Raw genomic sequence first — 18,156 nt, 5'->3', positions numbered from 1 at the left:
AAATCCGTCTATCCATCAGGGGCATCACCATCCTCTTCCTGGTAGGGGGGGGCTGAGGTGGGCTAGACAAAAAATTGGCAGGGGGGGGGGGTCTGTACTATACATCTTCTGGCCAATATTTCTTATTCGGCTTTTTTAACAATACCTACTGAGATGTGTTTTATCTATGTTATCTACAAAAGAAGAATAAAAATATATACTGTATACAAGCAGATTGGGCTGTGCTGGGTCAGGAGCACTGTGCCTCTGCAAGCTGTGGGTGGGAGCAGGGCAGGCTCAGCTACACGGGGTGGGTGGTAGTGGCCTGGGAGAGACGCAGGGGGCTTGGACAGGGGTGGTGCTGGGAGGGGTCACTACAGGGGGAGCTAAGGTGAATTTTGAAGTGGCTATACCCCCCGAGCCCCCTCCCCCAGCAACCATCCCTGCTGTCCATCTACTAGCATTTATAATGACTGCATGAACTCTGGGACTCTCTGAGTGAGCAAGCTATTGGCAAGTTTTTTAGCTTTTTCTGTGCCCACACTGCACTTACAGATCCCTCTGTGGCATCCATCTGTATGTCTTCCAGATGTGACTGATGCATAAAAGAGGACTGGTTTAGCCAGTTCCAGGCAAACAAACCTCTTAAATTGATTAACAATCAAATAAGTCCTTTAACATTATGGGCCAGAGCAGTACACCACAAACGTGAAAATGCTCAACTATTGTGAGACACATTTAAATAGTACTTACAGACCCAACATTACAAATCAGATGAATCAGGAAGCCCTTACCGCAGTGCCAGCCTTTTTCACCCAAACACAATTTGCAGATATCTAAAGATATTTTACAATGTCTCCCTAATTCCACCCCCCCTTTACTCAAAATCACTACGCTTTAAATATAGATCAACCTAGCTTTAACCTCCTGTCTGTATTTCCTAGTCAAGACTGATTTAGCAGGTTGCCTTCAGTTTAATTTTAACCATGTGCTTAAGTACTCTGCCTAACTGAATCTTATGACCTGTATGGTGGATCAAAGCAACTCCTGGGCAGCTGACAAACTGCTGAAAGTCTGAGACTCATTTTGTATAAAGAATCCATGGTTTCTCTCTATGTTATCCACTGTTCTCAAACGTCCAGCAGTCAAAAGAGGTACAGAGGGTCTGGGAATCCCCTACATTTGCCTTTGTTTGAGCAGGATAAATGAAAGAATTAATAAAGAGATGGGGTGGAAGTAGGCTTTAATCTTCTCATACAAAGAAAGATAGGGCAATCATTTTGTATTTTTCTAGAGCTATTCATCCTGAAGGATCCCAAAGTACTTCATACACTGTTAATATCAGGATAACTTTCTCTACTATTTAAATGATTTCTTTTCTTGATCAGGATACAGCAGCTGTTTTAACAACATCTATTACATACACTGAGGCTGGGACCCTACTCGCATGAACAGTGCTGTTTAGTTATGTTTACATAGTTACTTTAATTTATAAATTTAATATCACCAGACCCACATTCAAATCCCTGGGAGCCCTCATGAAAAAATCAAAACTTAGTGTTTTGAAGACCATTTTTACTTATATTTAAATTAATTGTTCTGAAGATAACAGGGGCATGAACCTGAGTAGCAAGGTCTACTTGCAGCTAAAAGTAATTATGCCATTCATCTCACCAGGATGAGTTTTGCCTAAGACTAAAGCCTCTGCATCCAGGAATAGGCTTCAGTCCAAAAAAACCACAAAAGTACAAACATGGCCTTCCCTCCATCTGACGATTGGAAATAATCTTTGCAAGTGCTTTTGATAGTTTCCCTCAACCCACTAACTTAACCTCAATCTTATTTTATCTATGCAAAGCATAGACAACTAGCACTCAGCCACACCCCAGCTTCCAACAGGCAAATCTTACTGTTCCTCCTACTTTGCCAGCCACAAAACTGTAAGAATCCTTAATGTCACAATTAATATAATTCACCACACAACTTCCTCCATAAATGGGGGAGCAGTCAGTAACCCCACTTGCTTAATCTCTTGCAAGTCATCTATAAACCACAGTGGTCTAATAAGAAGGGGAAATTGCAGAAAAATGCTTAGGCAATACAGTCCTAACAGCTGTGAATAAAAAAAAATCCAAATGAGCAAAGTTTCACTTGGCCATTAATGTTATGTCTACAGGAAAAACATCGTTCAACTAGTCCTTTATAACAAAAACCCTGAAGGGACAAAAGTGTCCCAACTAAGAAAATTGTCAGTAACTATAAAGACATGGGATCTCTAATTAGCAGAAAGGTCCATGGCCTGAATTTTATGGCATGTCTGAAAGGTGAAAACATAAATCATAGGTAATGAAAAAATGAAAAGGGCTAAATTATACCCTTATTCACCTGCTTATCAATGACAGAATAAGTTGATCCATTGTCTCTGACTTGACTCTATGGAGGCAAATGCTGTGAAGTGTTATCATTTAGTCTATGAAGCAAGTGCTATTTGTGCCTTGATAGTCTGTGAGTGTCAAGCCTCCCACAATGAGTAAGATCCATAACTGGGCCTCACAATTAATGTTCAGTAGGGCTGGGCAAAGCTTTGGTCCCTGATTTGATTAGGCAGAGATTCAGCCTGATTCGGTGGCTGAATCTCTGAATCCGAATCGAATCAAAGTACCCTTTAATCTCTCCGAATCGAATTGGAACCCTCTGAGTCAATTCAGAGAGATTTGGAAAGAATCGGCAATTTGGACATAGACACAGCTTTAAATGATTTTTCTACATACCTCTAGGTAGCAGGCGGCTCATGAACACTGCGATGCTGGGGCGCATGGAGTGTCCCGCAGAAGTACGGGGGGGTCCCCAGAGCATTTGGCAGCAAACCCAGAAGTGGACCAGAAGCACTTCTAGCCCACATTAGCATCTGCCAGGGAGTGCGCAGGGGGGTCCCCCTGCACCCCCCTAGCTAGACGACTGGTACCTCCTGGGTCTGGGGGGGCACCCAAGGTCCCCCCACAGCCAATCTCTGAGCTGGGGGACGTAGGGGGCCCCCCTGTGCATTCCCCGGCAGACCCGGGAGTGGACCAGAAGTACTTCCAGTCCACTTCCGGGTTCGCCACCAAGCACATGGAGGGCCCCCGCACTCCTGTGGGATGCTCCATGTGCCCCAACATCACAGTGTTCACAAGCCATGCTGGTACCTCAAGGTATGTAGAAAAAACTTTTAAAGCTGTGTCTATGTCCAAATCACTGATTCTCCAAATCAGCATCGAATCTTCAGTTCGGATTCAGCCAAATCAAATCAGGGACAGTGATCCAAATCAACAAATCAAATGACTGTCCCCGATTTAGGCCAAATCCAAATCTAATAGTGCCTGCTTCGCACACCCGTAATATTTAGTACCTATCCCTGGTCAGCACTCACCCTGGGAGCAGCATGAAGTTAAGCTTATCTGCTCTATCCCGCTCTGCCTTGTATAGCTCTGTTCTCTCCTCCACCAAGTGCTCCAGGTTCCGGGAGTATAGCTGTAGGCGTCGGATTAAAGTATCCATGTAGCTTTCATTGGTCTGGCTATGGTAGTTACTGGAAACAGTGGAGGGGAAAAGATGGAGATAAAGACAAAAATAAATAATAGAAGATTATTTCAGCATCTAGTTCCCAAAGTTTCCCAATGCTTACTAGTAAAGAGTTTATGTTCAGTCTTGAAGACCTGTGGCCCATATTGGTCCCCCACATTTGTAATTTCCCAGCACCCCCAAATGACTTGATCTTGCTAATGTATTCAATTCCAGGTTACCCAAAATAACCTGCAACACAAATATATGCTGGGAAAGAGTAACTCAACTAGCCAGATTCCTAAGAGGGAGGGACAGCTGATAGAAGGCAGCAATTAGATATATTTGATATTGACTATAAAATAAAAAATGCCAGAACAATTTGCAAATGTTTGATGGCATCAACAGAGCAGTAACAAGGCTCTGGGTCAGATTCATTCATTGGATTCCACTGGTGCAACTAAACCTGGAGCCTCCTATCAGATGAATGTCAGCCAGGAGCAGAGGTACAGTAGCACAAAGCAGTGATAGCTCTGTTTCACTGCAGGCTGAGTAGATAGGCTCAGACTGTCTGAAAGATTCTGGCATTCAGATTCTTAAAAGAGATCTGGCTAGATTTTACAGTTGTCTTTCTTCCATCAAAACCTCTATTTATAATGACAGTGAAACCACCTCTGGCCTTCCACAGGATGACCTCCCCTTTGGTAAAGCTGCCTCCAGTTGCGGAATATGTGATCTCTGCTCCCCCATGTCTGTGGAGGTGAATGTAGTTCTCCTACACTGCTCTAGTTTGACCTCATCTGGAACATTGTGCTCCACTTCAGAACCACATTATCAGAAAAAATAAAGCTGGAGGTGGGCAGCAGAAATTGATCAGGGAACAAATGGATTTGTAGGAAGAAGAATAAAAAAAGGGTAACAGTTTACCATGGGAAGTGTCTGAAAGCCCACTTTTTATTTAATTTACCTTTTTAAATGTCCCAAAACACTAAAAAGTGGACCAGTTAGGAACAACCCTACACTCGCCAGGTAAAAGGGCAGAATGTTCAAGTAGGATTGTTTATATTACCAAATTTAATGATTGTATAAACTCATGTAAGCTGAATCCTCTAACTACAGATAGAAAGTAGGGTAGATTTGCATCTCATATACTAACCAGTGTGTGTGTGTGTGTGCGTGTGTGTGTGTATTCAAAATCTTCCCATAGATCCTTTTCAAAATCCTAGATCTGCCCATGGTTTTCCAGGTAAAAGGAAATTAGAAGCTTTATTAATATGCTACAGGCCTAGGTCTGTATTATTTAGTTTATGATCAAAGCAAAAACAAATATAATTTTATTTGAATATGTATTAATTTGCCATATCATACATTATGTATTAAAAAGCACAACAAACTAAGCAAAAATAATCAAAAGATGTTGTTTCATTAGTTCTGTAGTCATTAAAGGTACATCTTTCAGATTCATAAAACAAAATCAAGCCTTCTTGAGCATCCGGACAGCGCATCCAATGCTTTGCTGGACATTTTTTGCACACCGGAGTTAATGGTTTTAGCTGGAATTAAAAACAGTCTGCAGGGCTATGAAATAGGAGCTATATTACCAGGAACAGCTAACAAACAGCACAATTGCAGAAGAAAGAATAGCTTGATTAGTGGAACACTAAAACTATTAAAAATGGGAGAGTTGTTAGCACATGTGGAACTTGTGCGGGCCAGGCCCCGATCCCGCCGCCAAGTGCGAGTCGGGAGGGGCGATCCGCGGCCCGCCTTTGCACATGCGGGCTGTGGCCAGCAGCCCGGGCACGCGGGGTCGGAGAAAACTGGTGGTGAGCTAGAATTAGTCACAAATGCGTAGTGGTTGATTGAAAAGATTGTTTACTTACACCCAAAGATGGTAGTGGTGTAGGCTGGACAGGTTTCCAGGCGCAGCTCCGTTTAAATCCTCGCTAGAGGACTACGACAAATTCGGTTGCTCCCACGGAGTTGTTTAAGCTCCGCGGGTTCGGTTCGGTTCCCTGGTCCCCCGGAGTTATTTAGGCTCCGTGGGTTCGAAAATTGGGTTTACAGGAAAGGGATACGTCTTGGATTGCGCTCGGCGACGGGGAGAGGCTAGAAGCGAAAGCTCCGTGGGTTCGGTTATTAAGCCTCTATTGCCTGCTTAAGAGAGGCGCGTTGGGTCCGCAAGGGTCCGCAGCGCTTGGAGATCTTCACACAGCGCAAAGTCTCCTCCTCCTGGCGAGTTCTGTATCTCTCCAGTTTTTCTTCCTCTCTCTCCTGATGTTCGTGGAGTCCTCCAACTTGGGCGAAAACCACTCAAGCCTTTTGTACGGCTAGCAAGCCAATAGCTAGCCGCCACGTGTGCCTACGTTTGGAACTGGCCAATAATGTGGCGCGAATCCAAATACAAATGGCAGGAACTCCTTTGCAACGTGCATCACTAGTATGCAAAGAAATGCACCCTGCAAAGAAGCAGTAATTTGCTGGGAAATCCCCCGTTGCACCAGAGTTCTCTTCCGCAGCAGAGAACTCTATCGTGCAAAGAAAGCTACAATCGGCGGGAAAATAATTTAGCAGTGCCGAAGCACACACAAACAAAAAACCACAACTTTGGGTTGTGACAGAACCAAGAGCTTAGAAGGAATCAGGTATATTATAATGAGTCATAAAGTCACATGGCCCCCTCACTGCTGCCTAACTAGAAATACTGCTGCCACTGCCAGGAAGTTAATTTTAAACTTCAGCTAGACAACGAATGAAATAGGGATACAACTTCACCTTCCCTAGATCCCCCCTATATGTGTACACACACACACACACACACACTCTTTGCATAGTTTATAAAATGTAAATCTACCCTGCCTTCTACTTGTTTTCAGACTAACATGACTAACTATGTACCCATAACTACCTAAACCTTTGGTAACCTGACCCTTTCAATAACCTCAGTTTGGTGTTATCTATACCCATATCACTTATCAGCTCAAGCCACCTAAATCTGTCATCATCTCATGCTTAGATCCATTCACTTGAGCATCATGAGCCATTATCTGACCCTTGAGTAGTCTCACCATTTAATTATTTTGATGATGTGAGTCTCTAAGGCTAGGGACAGACATTACACATAAACTGGTTTAAGTGATCAGAAACTGGTTTAAACCTGTGACAAAACAGATGTTCAGTGCACATAAACCAGTTTGAAAATGGCTGGAACCAGTTTGAGATAAACCTGATTGAATGTACATCAGACTTACATCAACATCAGACTTAAATAATTTGGGTCAAACCGGTTTATGCAATGTCTGTCCCAGACCCCTTCCTGGTTTAAGTTAAATCAGAGTCCTCCAACATCCCAGATGCTTTACAACTTTGGGCAGGGCTCTGCTTTCTGCTCCAGCCCAGCAGGGCTGACCCCACCCCTCTGCTCCCTAGCTGGAGCTCCATCTACCTGGTTTCTTCTTGCTCCCCTGCCCCTCACCTCTCCCTGCTCAAGCAGGGATTCCCCCCTCGCCCCTGCCTTACACAGACACCTCTCAGCATTAGCTAGCATACCACATGCTGGCTACGGTCCGTGCTGTGGGAGATGGGGCAAAAACAGACAGGACAGTGTTGGTTTAGGGCTTTTTGGAGCTGATCAACAGGTAGCTGGTAATGCCCCTCCATTCCTTCCTTGGAAAAAGTTGTTAATGAAGAGCGTGAACTAATGAGAGAGGCTGTTGTTTTGTTTGATGTGTTGATAAATGCTAACAACTCCCTGTGTAACTCCCTGCTGTGCAACTCAATGCTCTGTTATCAACAACAAGGGGGAGGGAACCCTTCCCTAACCAGAAGGTCCTTCCAGGGAGCAAGCCATGCCTCCGCTCCAGTCAGCATGTGGAAGGGAAGGGAGGGCTGCTCTAGCACTCCCCCCCAGCTTTTAGCCTGAGCCACTGCATGCACGTGCCTGCATTTCTTCGGTCCAGAGGGGATGTCTTCACGGTTACAAACCATTTTAGCTTAGCCAGGTTAGACTAACCTGCAAAGATTGAATCAATTCAGGCTTAGGCTTTTTGAATGTCTGTCCCTAGCCTAATTAACTGGTATGGCACTTTCAAAAGTTGGGTTCTCATAATCATCTCTCTTGCTCACTTGAGCGTGTTCCCTCTCTCACACACACACATACACACTCCTTTTTCTCAAAGGATGAGAGTTCCAGTAAACAAATAATATTTCCACTGACTAAGCCATTCTGGCATTTGCAGACATACTGTATTTATAAACATCAGGTTTCCAGGTGCTGTGAGTCCAGAACATTTTACAGAACAGAGATGCGGTGCTTACCTAAATATTTTAGCCAGACTGCTCTCAATTTTCTTGAAGTCAGGCCTTTTCTCTGAGTCTTCATCCCAGCAACTTTTTACAAGCATATATACCTGAGAATGTACAGTTCAAGGGGAACTCATATGAGCAATTGGCAGAGATGGTAATGGCAATGAACAGCAAAAGCAACAATCTGTTCATGAGTCAATACAGGATTCCTTTCCCATCTCTTTTGTCCAGTAACCCATTAGCATATGTGACTGATTATTCTTAGTCAGTAACTAAGACTTTCATTACTCGTATCTTACAGCAACAGTCATTTCATGTTTGCCAGTGATCAGTGGACAGCTAGTACTGATGTTCAGATAATACTGATGCTCAGTACTAACAAGCAGCATAAGCTAAATTTGAAACTAATGTCTGTAAAAGAAAGGGAAGCAAAAGATCCCAAGCCTCCAATGGGTGATTAATTGTAATTATGTATTGGCTATTTATCCGGGGGGAGGGTAATCAATTTTCTGATTATCAAAAGATGTGCCACTACAAATAGACAATGCTGCTGTTTACAAACATTGTCAAAAGAAAATGGTGGCTTTTTCCAAATTGCTGAGTATCCTTTCAACATTACTTGACTTACAAATAGGATTTGCCACTCTGTACCAGTTGCTTGATCCATCCAATCCAGTGGTAATCACCACACAGGATCACACTATTAATCCACTCAGCCCAATTACACCACCTACAGAAATAACTTTTAGCTGTCATTTCAGACAAAAAAAATACCCTCCCCATGATGCAACTGACCACATGCAACAGACTGTTTTATACATACACATATGTTTCAGTTTTATTTTAAGGGGTCTCTTTTGTGCCATACAGACCATAAAAAATTTAAACTGTTTTTAAAAATTCTGAAAAACAGAAAAAATATCTTATTTGCTTGATCTTTTTTTAAGGATCAGTAAATGCCTCCCATTACACATCCTGTTACTCCATAAAGAACCACCCTGTAATACATGGGTTAGGTGGTAAAAGTCACCAGATGCAGAATAAAGAGACACTGTGCTGTTTGAATGAGAGAATTGCATTGAATTACATTTTGTTCCACTGATATTTACGAAATATCTTTCCTTCCTATGAGGCCAGGGCATTGGATCATACCATGTGTTCAGCTTTCATCCTCCCATTCTGGCTTGGCTAGAAATTTTGCCTCTCTACAGTAAAGTATTTTCCTTTACTTTACACTTACTTCTAGCTCCCTTTCTCCGGCTGTTTCTAGGAATAGGTCTGGTCGGAAGGGTTGCCTTCCTTTGCCGCTCTCCACTCTGTAAAGTTTCTCTAATGCAGAAAAAAATGCATATTTAAACAATAAAGCATAAGAGCAAGTGCATTTCAGGGTGGATACAGAAGGCTTAGATGGTGATATAAACAGAAAAAAGACCTGAAGCTAGAGCCTGGATCAGGACAAACACTGGCAAAAGATAATGGTGGCCTTCCTTTGAGATGGATCTGAACTTTAGGGTATTTCTAATTATAAGGCACACAGCTAAAACAGAGGAACTTGAAGGTAACTGGGAAATGAAAGAAACAGAAATGGATAGGTGTATTTATTCGTAATGATAGACATCAATGTGACATCGTCCCATGTGAATGTTAGGCATTATTTAGTGCCTTTCTTGGCATGTGGTATAACCATGGTAAAAAGAGTATGAAAGCCCATTAGGATATTATATGCTGATTTGCAGAAGTACAGAGCACTCACAAATTACCATAAAATCAATAGGAGCTACAGATGCTCAGTCCCATTAAAAATCAGACTTTTAACATATATATATATCCATAATTTTAAAATATAGTAATTTCTTGGCTCATCACCCATAATCATGAATATACTGCCCCACCTATCAGAGTGCTCTGTCCTCTGAACATGTCAGAATTCAAGCCATATTTGCCAAACTCAGTTATATTGTGCCATTGACATGTCTCCTCCCTGACAAAAATTACTCTAATGCCAGCCTACCCATGAAAAGGCCTTCTGCAGGAAACATTATATATAATTCTGTGCATAAAACAGGGATTTTTTGCCTGCTATTAGTAAAACTATACATCAATCTTCTCTCACTGTTTCTCAGATATTTACAGAGTACCAGTCAGCATGGTATCTAGTTGCTGTAGTTCAGAGGCAGATGGTGCCTCAAGCATAATTCAAAATTTCTTAAGTTAGGTTTGCCCTCTTTCTTTCATCATAACTAATGAGTTAGTCCAAGTAAACAAAAAGCAACTAATGGCCTTTAAAGCCTTCCTAATGGTAAAATAGAGCCTGCTGATTACAGAACCATACTATAGAAGAATGGTGTCCAACTTTCTGGACCTGTGGGCCAAATAAGTGGGTCAGGGGTGGCACATAGGCTGGATCCTATGTGGGGTCTGTGTGTGGGGTCAATCCATAGGTACCATCCAGCACACCTGGATTCAGATGCATGTACTGGCCCAACCACGCACTGGTCACATTATTTGGCAGGAGGAGAGTGGCAATCAACACCCCATTGCCAAATTTCCAGACTTGTGGAGAGCCTCACAGGACGGACCTGGTCTGCAAGCCGCAGGCTGAGCACCATTGCTATAGAAACCTAGCCCCTTGGTTTCCTATATGTAGGCCAGAATTATTAAACCAAATTGTGAAATCAGGAACAATAACAAAACCAGTAAACCTACCAGTATAACCTGAACATACTTTGTGTGACTAGGAAAAACTCCATGGAGTGTACATGCAGTCACTGTACTGGAGGGAAGATGTGTCATTGTACTTAAAGGATGACCGGCAGATTAAAAGTGTCACTTGGTGAACCTAGAATAAGCAAACAGGCTACAGACCCAATAGTATTAGAAGGATACTAAGTATATTGTCATCTATGCCAGCTTCAGAAGATGCCACAGAGTACATCCCTTGATGCTAAAAAAGCTTTTATTTGGTTGGGCTTAGCCTGCACAATGGAAATACTGAAGATATTTGGAACAGGCAAAATGTGTCTAAAGTGGTGAGATGTAATATTAAAACCCAGATTCAAGTGAAACTAAAGGGCCAGATTATTAAATCTGCCCCAGTGATTGAGTGGGGGACAGTGAGAAGGCCACTGCCCATCAGAAGCAGTCAAAAATACTGTGCCTGCATTATTGACCCGAGCAAAACAATGGGAGAATGTGGTTAATGAATGACTATTTGAAAGGGGCCATTGTGTTAGTTCACTCATATGGGACAAGGTCTGTCAGCTAACTGATGGCAAGAGGATCATGGGCTCCCTCTCCATCCATTTTGGAGATTTTTTTTTTTTGCCAGTAGTGATATTACACATGCAAATTACTTCCAACTACTGAAACTATAACTTCTCCCTGCACAAGGTAAAGAAGGGAGGTTATTTGTTCCCCCTCTCTCCCCATCACATGCTCACAGAGAGCTGGGCACTGTCTGTCACAGTATACTTTTGCAAGGAAAGTATACTGCTATAAAGATGATCATTACGCTAAAAACAGTACATTTAGCAAATGATCTGTTTTCTTCTAATTAAGTAGAACTCTGTAAATGTGTGAGAACTGGAGATGATTTGTTAGTTTGATTTTAGGGAAACAGAAACCCCAAACTAAATCTGACATGTTTTCCTTCCACGTGAGCCTTTTCAGATCTCTGTTTGTATTAATAAACTGGCAACCAGATGGGATGGATAAACATAAATTTTAGCTACTTTCAAATGGGAGAGAGCTATTATGCTGTCACTCCTACATCTGCATAATCCTGTAGCAATACAAGTAAGCTAAATTACCCTAACTTTGCAGCTGTGTGAAGCAGAGTTAAAAAGTTGGGAGAGCAAGAATCATGCAGGTGCAAGAGTTGCAAAGTAACAGCTTGTATTAGTATCCTTTGATAGCAATACAATTGTTATGCCTGTTTATATCCTGAGAGGCTATGTTTTCCATTCTTGGAATACCGCAGGGTTGGCAATGTACAGTGCCAACTTACCCTAGAAGTTCTTCGGAAATGCTAAGAGAAGGAAAAAGCTAGAAGGCAGTCTGTTGCATTGCATGTTAAAACAAACACAGGGTGGGGGTGGCAGAATGACTCAGAAGAGAAAGAGGTGTCTGCACTTGTAGGTAACCTGTAATTAGGAAAATCCCATACTCTAGCTTGCTGGTGGCAATCCTAACTTGTGATGATGGATGGATTCTGGCATCACAGCATTGCTAGATTTTGAACAAAATGTGTTCATTTCCAGAACCGCAAAACAATCCTGGTTTCCCAGTAAAAGAAACTTTTTAATACTTGGCACCATAGGTAGGTTTTTAGGGAAAGAAGGCTTCATTGATTAAAGACCAATAATGAACCAACTTAATACAGTTATTGTATTTGCCTAAAAGCTCCAAGTAGTCTTTTATAAACCAGGCAGTCAGAGACTAATGACCCATGTTCATAAGATAAGACAGAAATAAACTGTTCAAAAATCAGAAGAAAACTGGACTACAGGGCAATTTTTTCAGGAACAGTAAAGTGACTTAGGAATCTAAATCCCATTTATACTCAGTGGAATTTAGACTCCTAAGTCCTTTAGGCATTTGAAATTTTCACTCTAAATTTGTAATGCTTTTGAAATCCCAGAAGAATTTATGGCAATCCATGTTAATTAGTTTCACAGACTTAGCACTTGAATGCATATTCAAATAGAGTTCTACTTGCTTCACTAACACACAGTTTCAAAAGGTTTAATCATACCCACATGGTCTGGGACTGAACATCTTCCAGATAATCAGACTCTATAACTCCTTGCTTGCTTCACTAGTTAGATGAGGTATGGATCCAACTCACAAGTCATAAGGTAACATTCACCCAGGAACCCTGAAACCTCACTGAACAAACTTCCTAAAATTTCACAAAAGCTAATGTTAAGTTTGTCCCTGTAAGGCACAGTTTCACCCTCTAAAACAGTGAGCAATTTTGTTCAAATGTATTTAATCTTGTTCTTGAAGTATGGGGGAAAATCCTCCGAGATATCCGATTATATTTCTGATCCAAGGAAACCAGGATCTAACAGTCTGTCAGTGACTTGGAACAATACCACAAAACATGAATCTCTGTACAAAAAATATGTGAAGGAGGATTAGCAGAGGAGAACATTTTTTTATCCTGCAGCACCAGAAGTTAGAGTTATGAATTTCCAAAGGGAATAAGCCTGACTAGCCCAACACACTCCTCTATCATGCTGCTGGGTTTCCTTTGCTGTTTCATGACAGTGTTGTTTTTGGTTTTGATGTTTGCTATTACTATATTATGATACTCTACACAAATCCCAGACAAGGATAGGCCTTTCTGGGCTTTTCACCGATAAACATTAAGTCTATAAAGTATTGTAGAGCTTTGGCTCATGTAATGCTGCAAGGAGGAAAAATGGAAATTTGATACAATCTTAATTTTTAAAAATGGCAGCAATGGCTCTCACAAGATGTTACTTCTATTTGGCACATCATTCATTGACCAGCAAGAGAAGAAGCAGATGAAGCACCAAATGTAAACAATGGTTTCACTACAAGGTGTAGAAAAAACAACAATTACTGCCACTGTATCCTCATGTGAATGGTTACAGTGAAAGGCAGGCCTGGGTTTTTAGTCTCTCACCTTTAAAGTCCTGGCAGTAGCCAGTGTAGAATGTCTCCCTCCGCAGGATAATCTCTTGCGCAATGATTCCATAGCTGTACACATCACCTTTCTGAGACACATCAGCTTTGCGGAGGTGTTCAGGAGCTGTCCACAGATCTGAGCAGCCAAACGATGAAGACACCGAGAGAGGGAGTATGACAAGAAACAGATTGCGTGACCTTCTTTGGAACCACATCTGCCACAATAGTATCCTGGTTTTCCCTTTTACTCTTTCATCTCTCAGCCCCACCTTGACATTTTTTTGTTATTTCTTTAGCTGTTATCCAGAAGGGCTGACTTCAATACACCTCTTTTTACTTCTAAAAGAGGTGCTCTACTTCAGCCACAGGTTTGGGGGCTAGATACAGAGTGACATTGTGTGGTCTGTTTTATGTATGAGGTCATTATAACTGTCCTTGCTGGCCTTCAAATCTATGAAACTATAAAAATAATCCCCAAATGTTTTGAAGTTGACATAATAGCATTTTGTTATACACTCTAACAATAATCCATATGTGTCTCTTGCAAACTGATCACCATTGTATCTAGACCTCGTGATGTTGTGAACTTGTGGTACCTTGTCACGGCGCACTGAGGTGTGCCGTGACAAGGTACCACATTGTAAAGGAGAATCATAACATGCAGCAACATCGGAGTCAGAATGCAATCATCATAAACACACAGGCACAGGACTAGAAGGGACTTTCTAGGTCACTGAATCCAGTCCCCTGCTATCATAATTACAATATGTAATCCAGTAATCCACCTTCAGAAGTTTATTGCTCTTGAGATGCACTAGCTTTGCCTCTAAGAATGAAGTCCAAAGCCAAACAATTCTCAGTCTGCTTCAACAGCATTTACTCTTGAGCAACTAAAGAAGATAAATGTACTACTAATATAAAAATTAAAATAAATAGAAATAAGACATATGTAGAATAAGGAAACCCTAAGAGGAATGAGTAAAATCTTTACCCTTTCAATACCCTTTTCCTAGCCACTTATTTTCCATTGCTATTACTGGAGATGTTTGTGTCTGAACATAAGAATTTTCTCTCCCCATTCTAGCCCCATGTTTTCCTCAACATACGTATCTCAGGGATGACACTGTGCTGTGTTTATGTCATCTCAGTGGCTTACTATATGAATGATTCAGATATCTCAACTTCACTCCAAGTTCAATTTGGAGGAGAAAGATAGATGAGGAGAGAGGAATGCTTATTTATACCAAATTTTTTCTTGGGCATTGGCAGACACAGGGAGGAAAAACAATTATCATAATCTGATTAATGCTAGGAGAACAAAAAATACTACAATTCTACTTAAGGACTAGAATGTCTATGGATAGTTCTTGCTAGAAAATTTTTAAGTAATGTGAAGCGTCATGTGTTAATGTTTAAATTATATCATGGCAAATGGCAGGATAGGATACTATGAAAATTCATGCAGTCACACCACTTAGGATCAATGATAATATCATGATGTACCTACCTATACTCCTCTCTGTCTCTCCTGTAGAGTGAAAGCCTCTTATTTACAGCTCCTGTCATCTGATCAACCTTCCTGCAGTTCACCCTCCTTTGGACTCTGTCTTTTCAAATATCAGTTTAAAACACACTTTTCTTTCCTCTCTTGCTTATATTACTTAATTTCTTTCTCTGTCTACTATTACTTGTCTTTGTGATTACATTATTTAGCTTAGTGTAGTGTTTTCAAACACATTTTGTATGGAAGTTACTATACAAAATAAAGTTATACTGAATGTCATGCATTGACTTCTCTGTACTCCATATACCTTATGCATAATAGATCACAGGATATCATGTGGCTTTTCAGAGTAAACATTAACAAGGCTCAGCAGACTAAAAAATGTAACTTTCTATAACATTACTATACTAGAGATCCAATTAATTTGTATAGAAGAATTCTGTGGCTGGGAGGACACAAGAAGAGGTGTCATTTTTAATACTAGTTTTGCATACCTTTTTTTGGAGGCAGAATGGAATTGCAGCCAAAATCAGTGATCTTTACCACCATGCGGCTGTCCACTACACAGTTGGTTGACTTAAGACGGCCATGAACCTCAGTTTTGCTTGAATGCAGATAGGACATTCCCTGTTATTGATGAGCAAAAGGGGTGAGAGGAGGGAAAGAAGAAAACTGTAATGACTGCTGCTAGAATTAGTAGGAATTTGAAAGTTCAACACAAGATCCAGTTATTTAAGTCTTTTGAAAGCCTTCATTAGCATAGTCTCTCCACACATCAAAATGATCAATCTATTTTACCCTCACAATTCCAGTCCAGGAGTAATAATAATAATTCCAGGAGTATTATTCCAGGAGTATTATTTATCATCATCATCATCATCATCATTATTATTATTATTAGAATAATTCCAGGAGTATTATTTTCCAAAGTCCTACTAACTGTCAGTTGGAACTTGGCAACCAAACTAGGGCTCTAAAATTCCAGCACAGTTCCAGCTTCTTTAGAGTTAATCAAAGGATTGTTTTTCCTCTGGATTAACTCTCTATGATGCTGCCATGTGCTTCTTGGTAGTTTCCCACCAATGATTAGGAGAGTTTAGAAACTTGTTTCCGTTCAGGGAAGTTTATTTCATTTGCAATTTGCAACCACTGTTTTTATGATGTTTTTAGTGAAGTGACAGTTTGTATGAATATTTCACAACCTTGAAAAATACATCCCATATGTTTATTTATTTATTTAGAATGCATGAGGTTGCCTTTGCTAAAGGAAAAATCTGTCTGGGAAATCTGTATCCTTTTTGCAGACATCCACTTGCTAGAATGCCCCACAGTCAAAAACACCTAAGCAGGTCTGTTTCTGCACAGAAAAGAGCAGGCACATGTCAATACCAAGATTACTGGCTGCCATTCTATCACCTTCATTATGCAGGAGGCCAGTTTACATGATGAAAAGATGGCCTTTCTGACCTTGATATTTATGAATCTCTCTATATTAGTCAATGCTTTGTACCTGAAGGTCCAGCTCCCTTGCCATGCAGGCTATGTTCAGAGCCAGTTGAACTGTTTTATACTTGGGCTCTCTCCGCTCACTATGTTTCACACACAAAGCCTATAATTTGCACTCTCTTACTCATCACTTCTGAATCTGGCCCACTTAGCCTGAAACAAGTCAAATAAGTCATAACTTTTATGTCAAAGGGCCAGAAGAAAGTAGTGTAACAGGAAAAGCAACTACTAGGTAGCAAAAGTTAAAACAGTGGGTGGAGGACTTTATCTTATACCTATTTACATACTCCTGTCAGTTGTTTATGCTGCTGCACCTCTCTCTTCTGGTCTCTTGGTATGCAAAGTGCTGAAAACATGTACACTGAAAAGGCCAGAAGAAAGGGTACATTATACCAGTTTAGATTCCCCGCTGAATGTGGCCCCTTTTCCCTAAGCACACACATCCAAATGTCATCCTCTCAAGAGCCAGATGATAATTAAACTTTACGGTGGATTACAGAGGTTGTATGATTATGATCACTGCATGTAATATGTTGTCTTTTGTGGAGAAACCTGCCAGGAACAGTGTGAGAGAGCTAAGATAAGTTGGGTTTGAGGCAGAGCAGAGGTAGGGTTGAACCCCAAGGACTTTCTGAGGGACTTAAGCATCCCCAGAAAATGGTTGGATCTGGTTACATGTATGTGTATGTACCATACTCAAATCTCTGGAGACTCAGCTCATACCACCCAAAGTAAAAAGCCTACTAAAACAGGCCTAGCTTACCACCTTCAGGACCTTCTTCCTACTACTGTCCTTCTCTCATCCCCCTGCTGACACCAAACAAGGGGTGAACCCAGTAAGACAGAAACCCTCCCTCAACTCCTGACTCCTGTAAAATGATTCTGTGGTACTCTAGTCTACTTGTGTCTGAGCCCCCTTGTCTATACCCTGAGAAGACTGAGTCTTACTGGTGCATCTAAGAAGGCTCACTCTCCCTTCAGTTATTGGGGACCCATGCTTGGAAGTGAGGAGTCTGTCAAGAGCCCTAAATGGGATTTCACAACTGCCCAAGTGAGTTAGGAATACAAGTCTCATTGACTTTTGGCTAGGTTTGTGCTCCTAAATTACTAATTCACAAAGCACATACTTCAGCTTTGACACTGAAGAAGCCCTTTCAACAGAGACATTTTTCTGATATAATACAAATATATTTCATTCACTTGTACAATTTCCTGCAGTTGCTCTCTTATTTGAGAAACATCAACCTTGCAACAGCAACGGTGCCCTCATGACCAGAAGGCTCAATTGCTGTAATTCCTTCTTTGCATGGCTTGCTTGTGTCTCACACAGCCGGTTCTACGCTGCTTCAGGTGGCACCCACCAGACTTATCATAAGAAAGCAAGAACAGTGGGAAGCAGATGGTTCTGGCTCAGAGAGCCCTCTAGGCCTGCCTTGCCTCCTCCTTTTGAGCAGCAGTCAGGGGTACTGAAGTTGGGGTGCACAGGATCTAGAGACAGACAGTAGGATTACAGGAAATGAGTGCTGGGTTACTGAACTGCAAGGAGAAGGAATTGGGTCTGAGGAGTGTTGGGGACTAAGAGTTGATTATTGGGGTACAGGGGAATGGGAGGTGGAAGGCAGGGAACTTGGAGGTAAATACTGAGCAGGAGCTCTTCAGATATAAGG

The 18,156-nt window shown here is 41.4% G+C and overlaps 1 protein-coding gene across 3 annotated transcripts in view; it reads right to left on the bottom strand.

Annotated features, from left to right (window-relative positions):
• GUCY2C (guanylate cyclase 2C) overlaps positions 1-18,156 on the bottom strand; it is a 67,047-nt gene that overhangs the window by 10,129 nt on the left and 38,762 nt on the right. For all 3 annotated transcript variants that reach the window (XM_019480967.2, XM_019480966.2, XM_019480968.2), the window contains 5 exons: positions 15,478-15,610; positions 13,478-13,615; positions 9,065-9,153; positions 7,837-7,928; positions 3,389-3,547 (listed from right to left, as the gene is read on the bottom strand). In XM_019480967.2, the coding sequence (XP_019336512.1) occupies positions 3,389-3,547; positions 7,837-7,928; positions 9,065-9,153; positions 13,478-13,615; positions 15,478-15,610 (611 nt within the window). The remainder of the gene's footprint in view (positions 1-3,388; positions 3,548-7,836; positions 7,929-9,064; positions 9,154-13,477; positions 13,616-15,477; positions 15,611-18,156) is intronic.

The sequence above is a fragment of the Alligator mississippiensis genome, chromosome 4 (genome assembly GCF_030867095.1).
Source record: "Alligator mississippiensis isolate rAllMis1 chromosome 4, rAllMis1, whole genome shotgun sequence".
Lineage (NCBI taxonomy): Eukaryota > Metazoa > Chordata > Crocodylia > Alligatoridae > Alligator > Alligator mississippiensis.
This window is presented reverse-complemented; position numbering and strand designations above follow the sequence as displayed.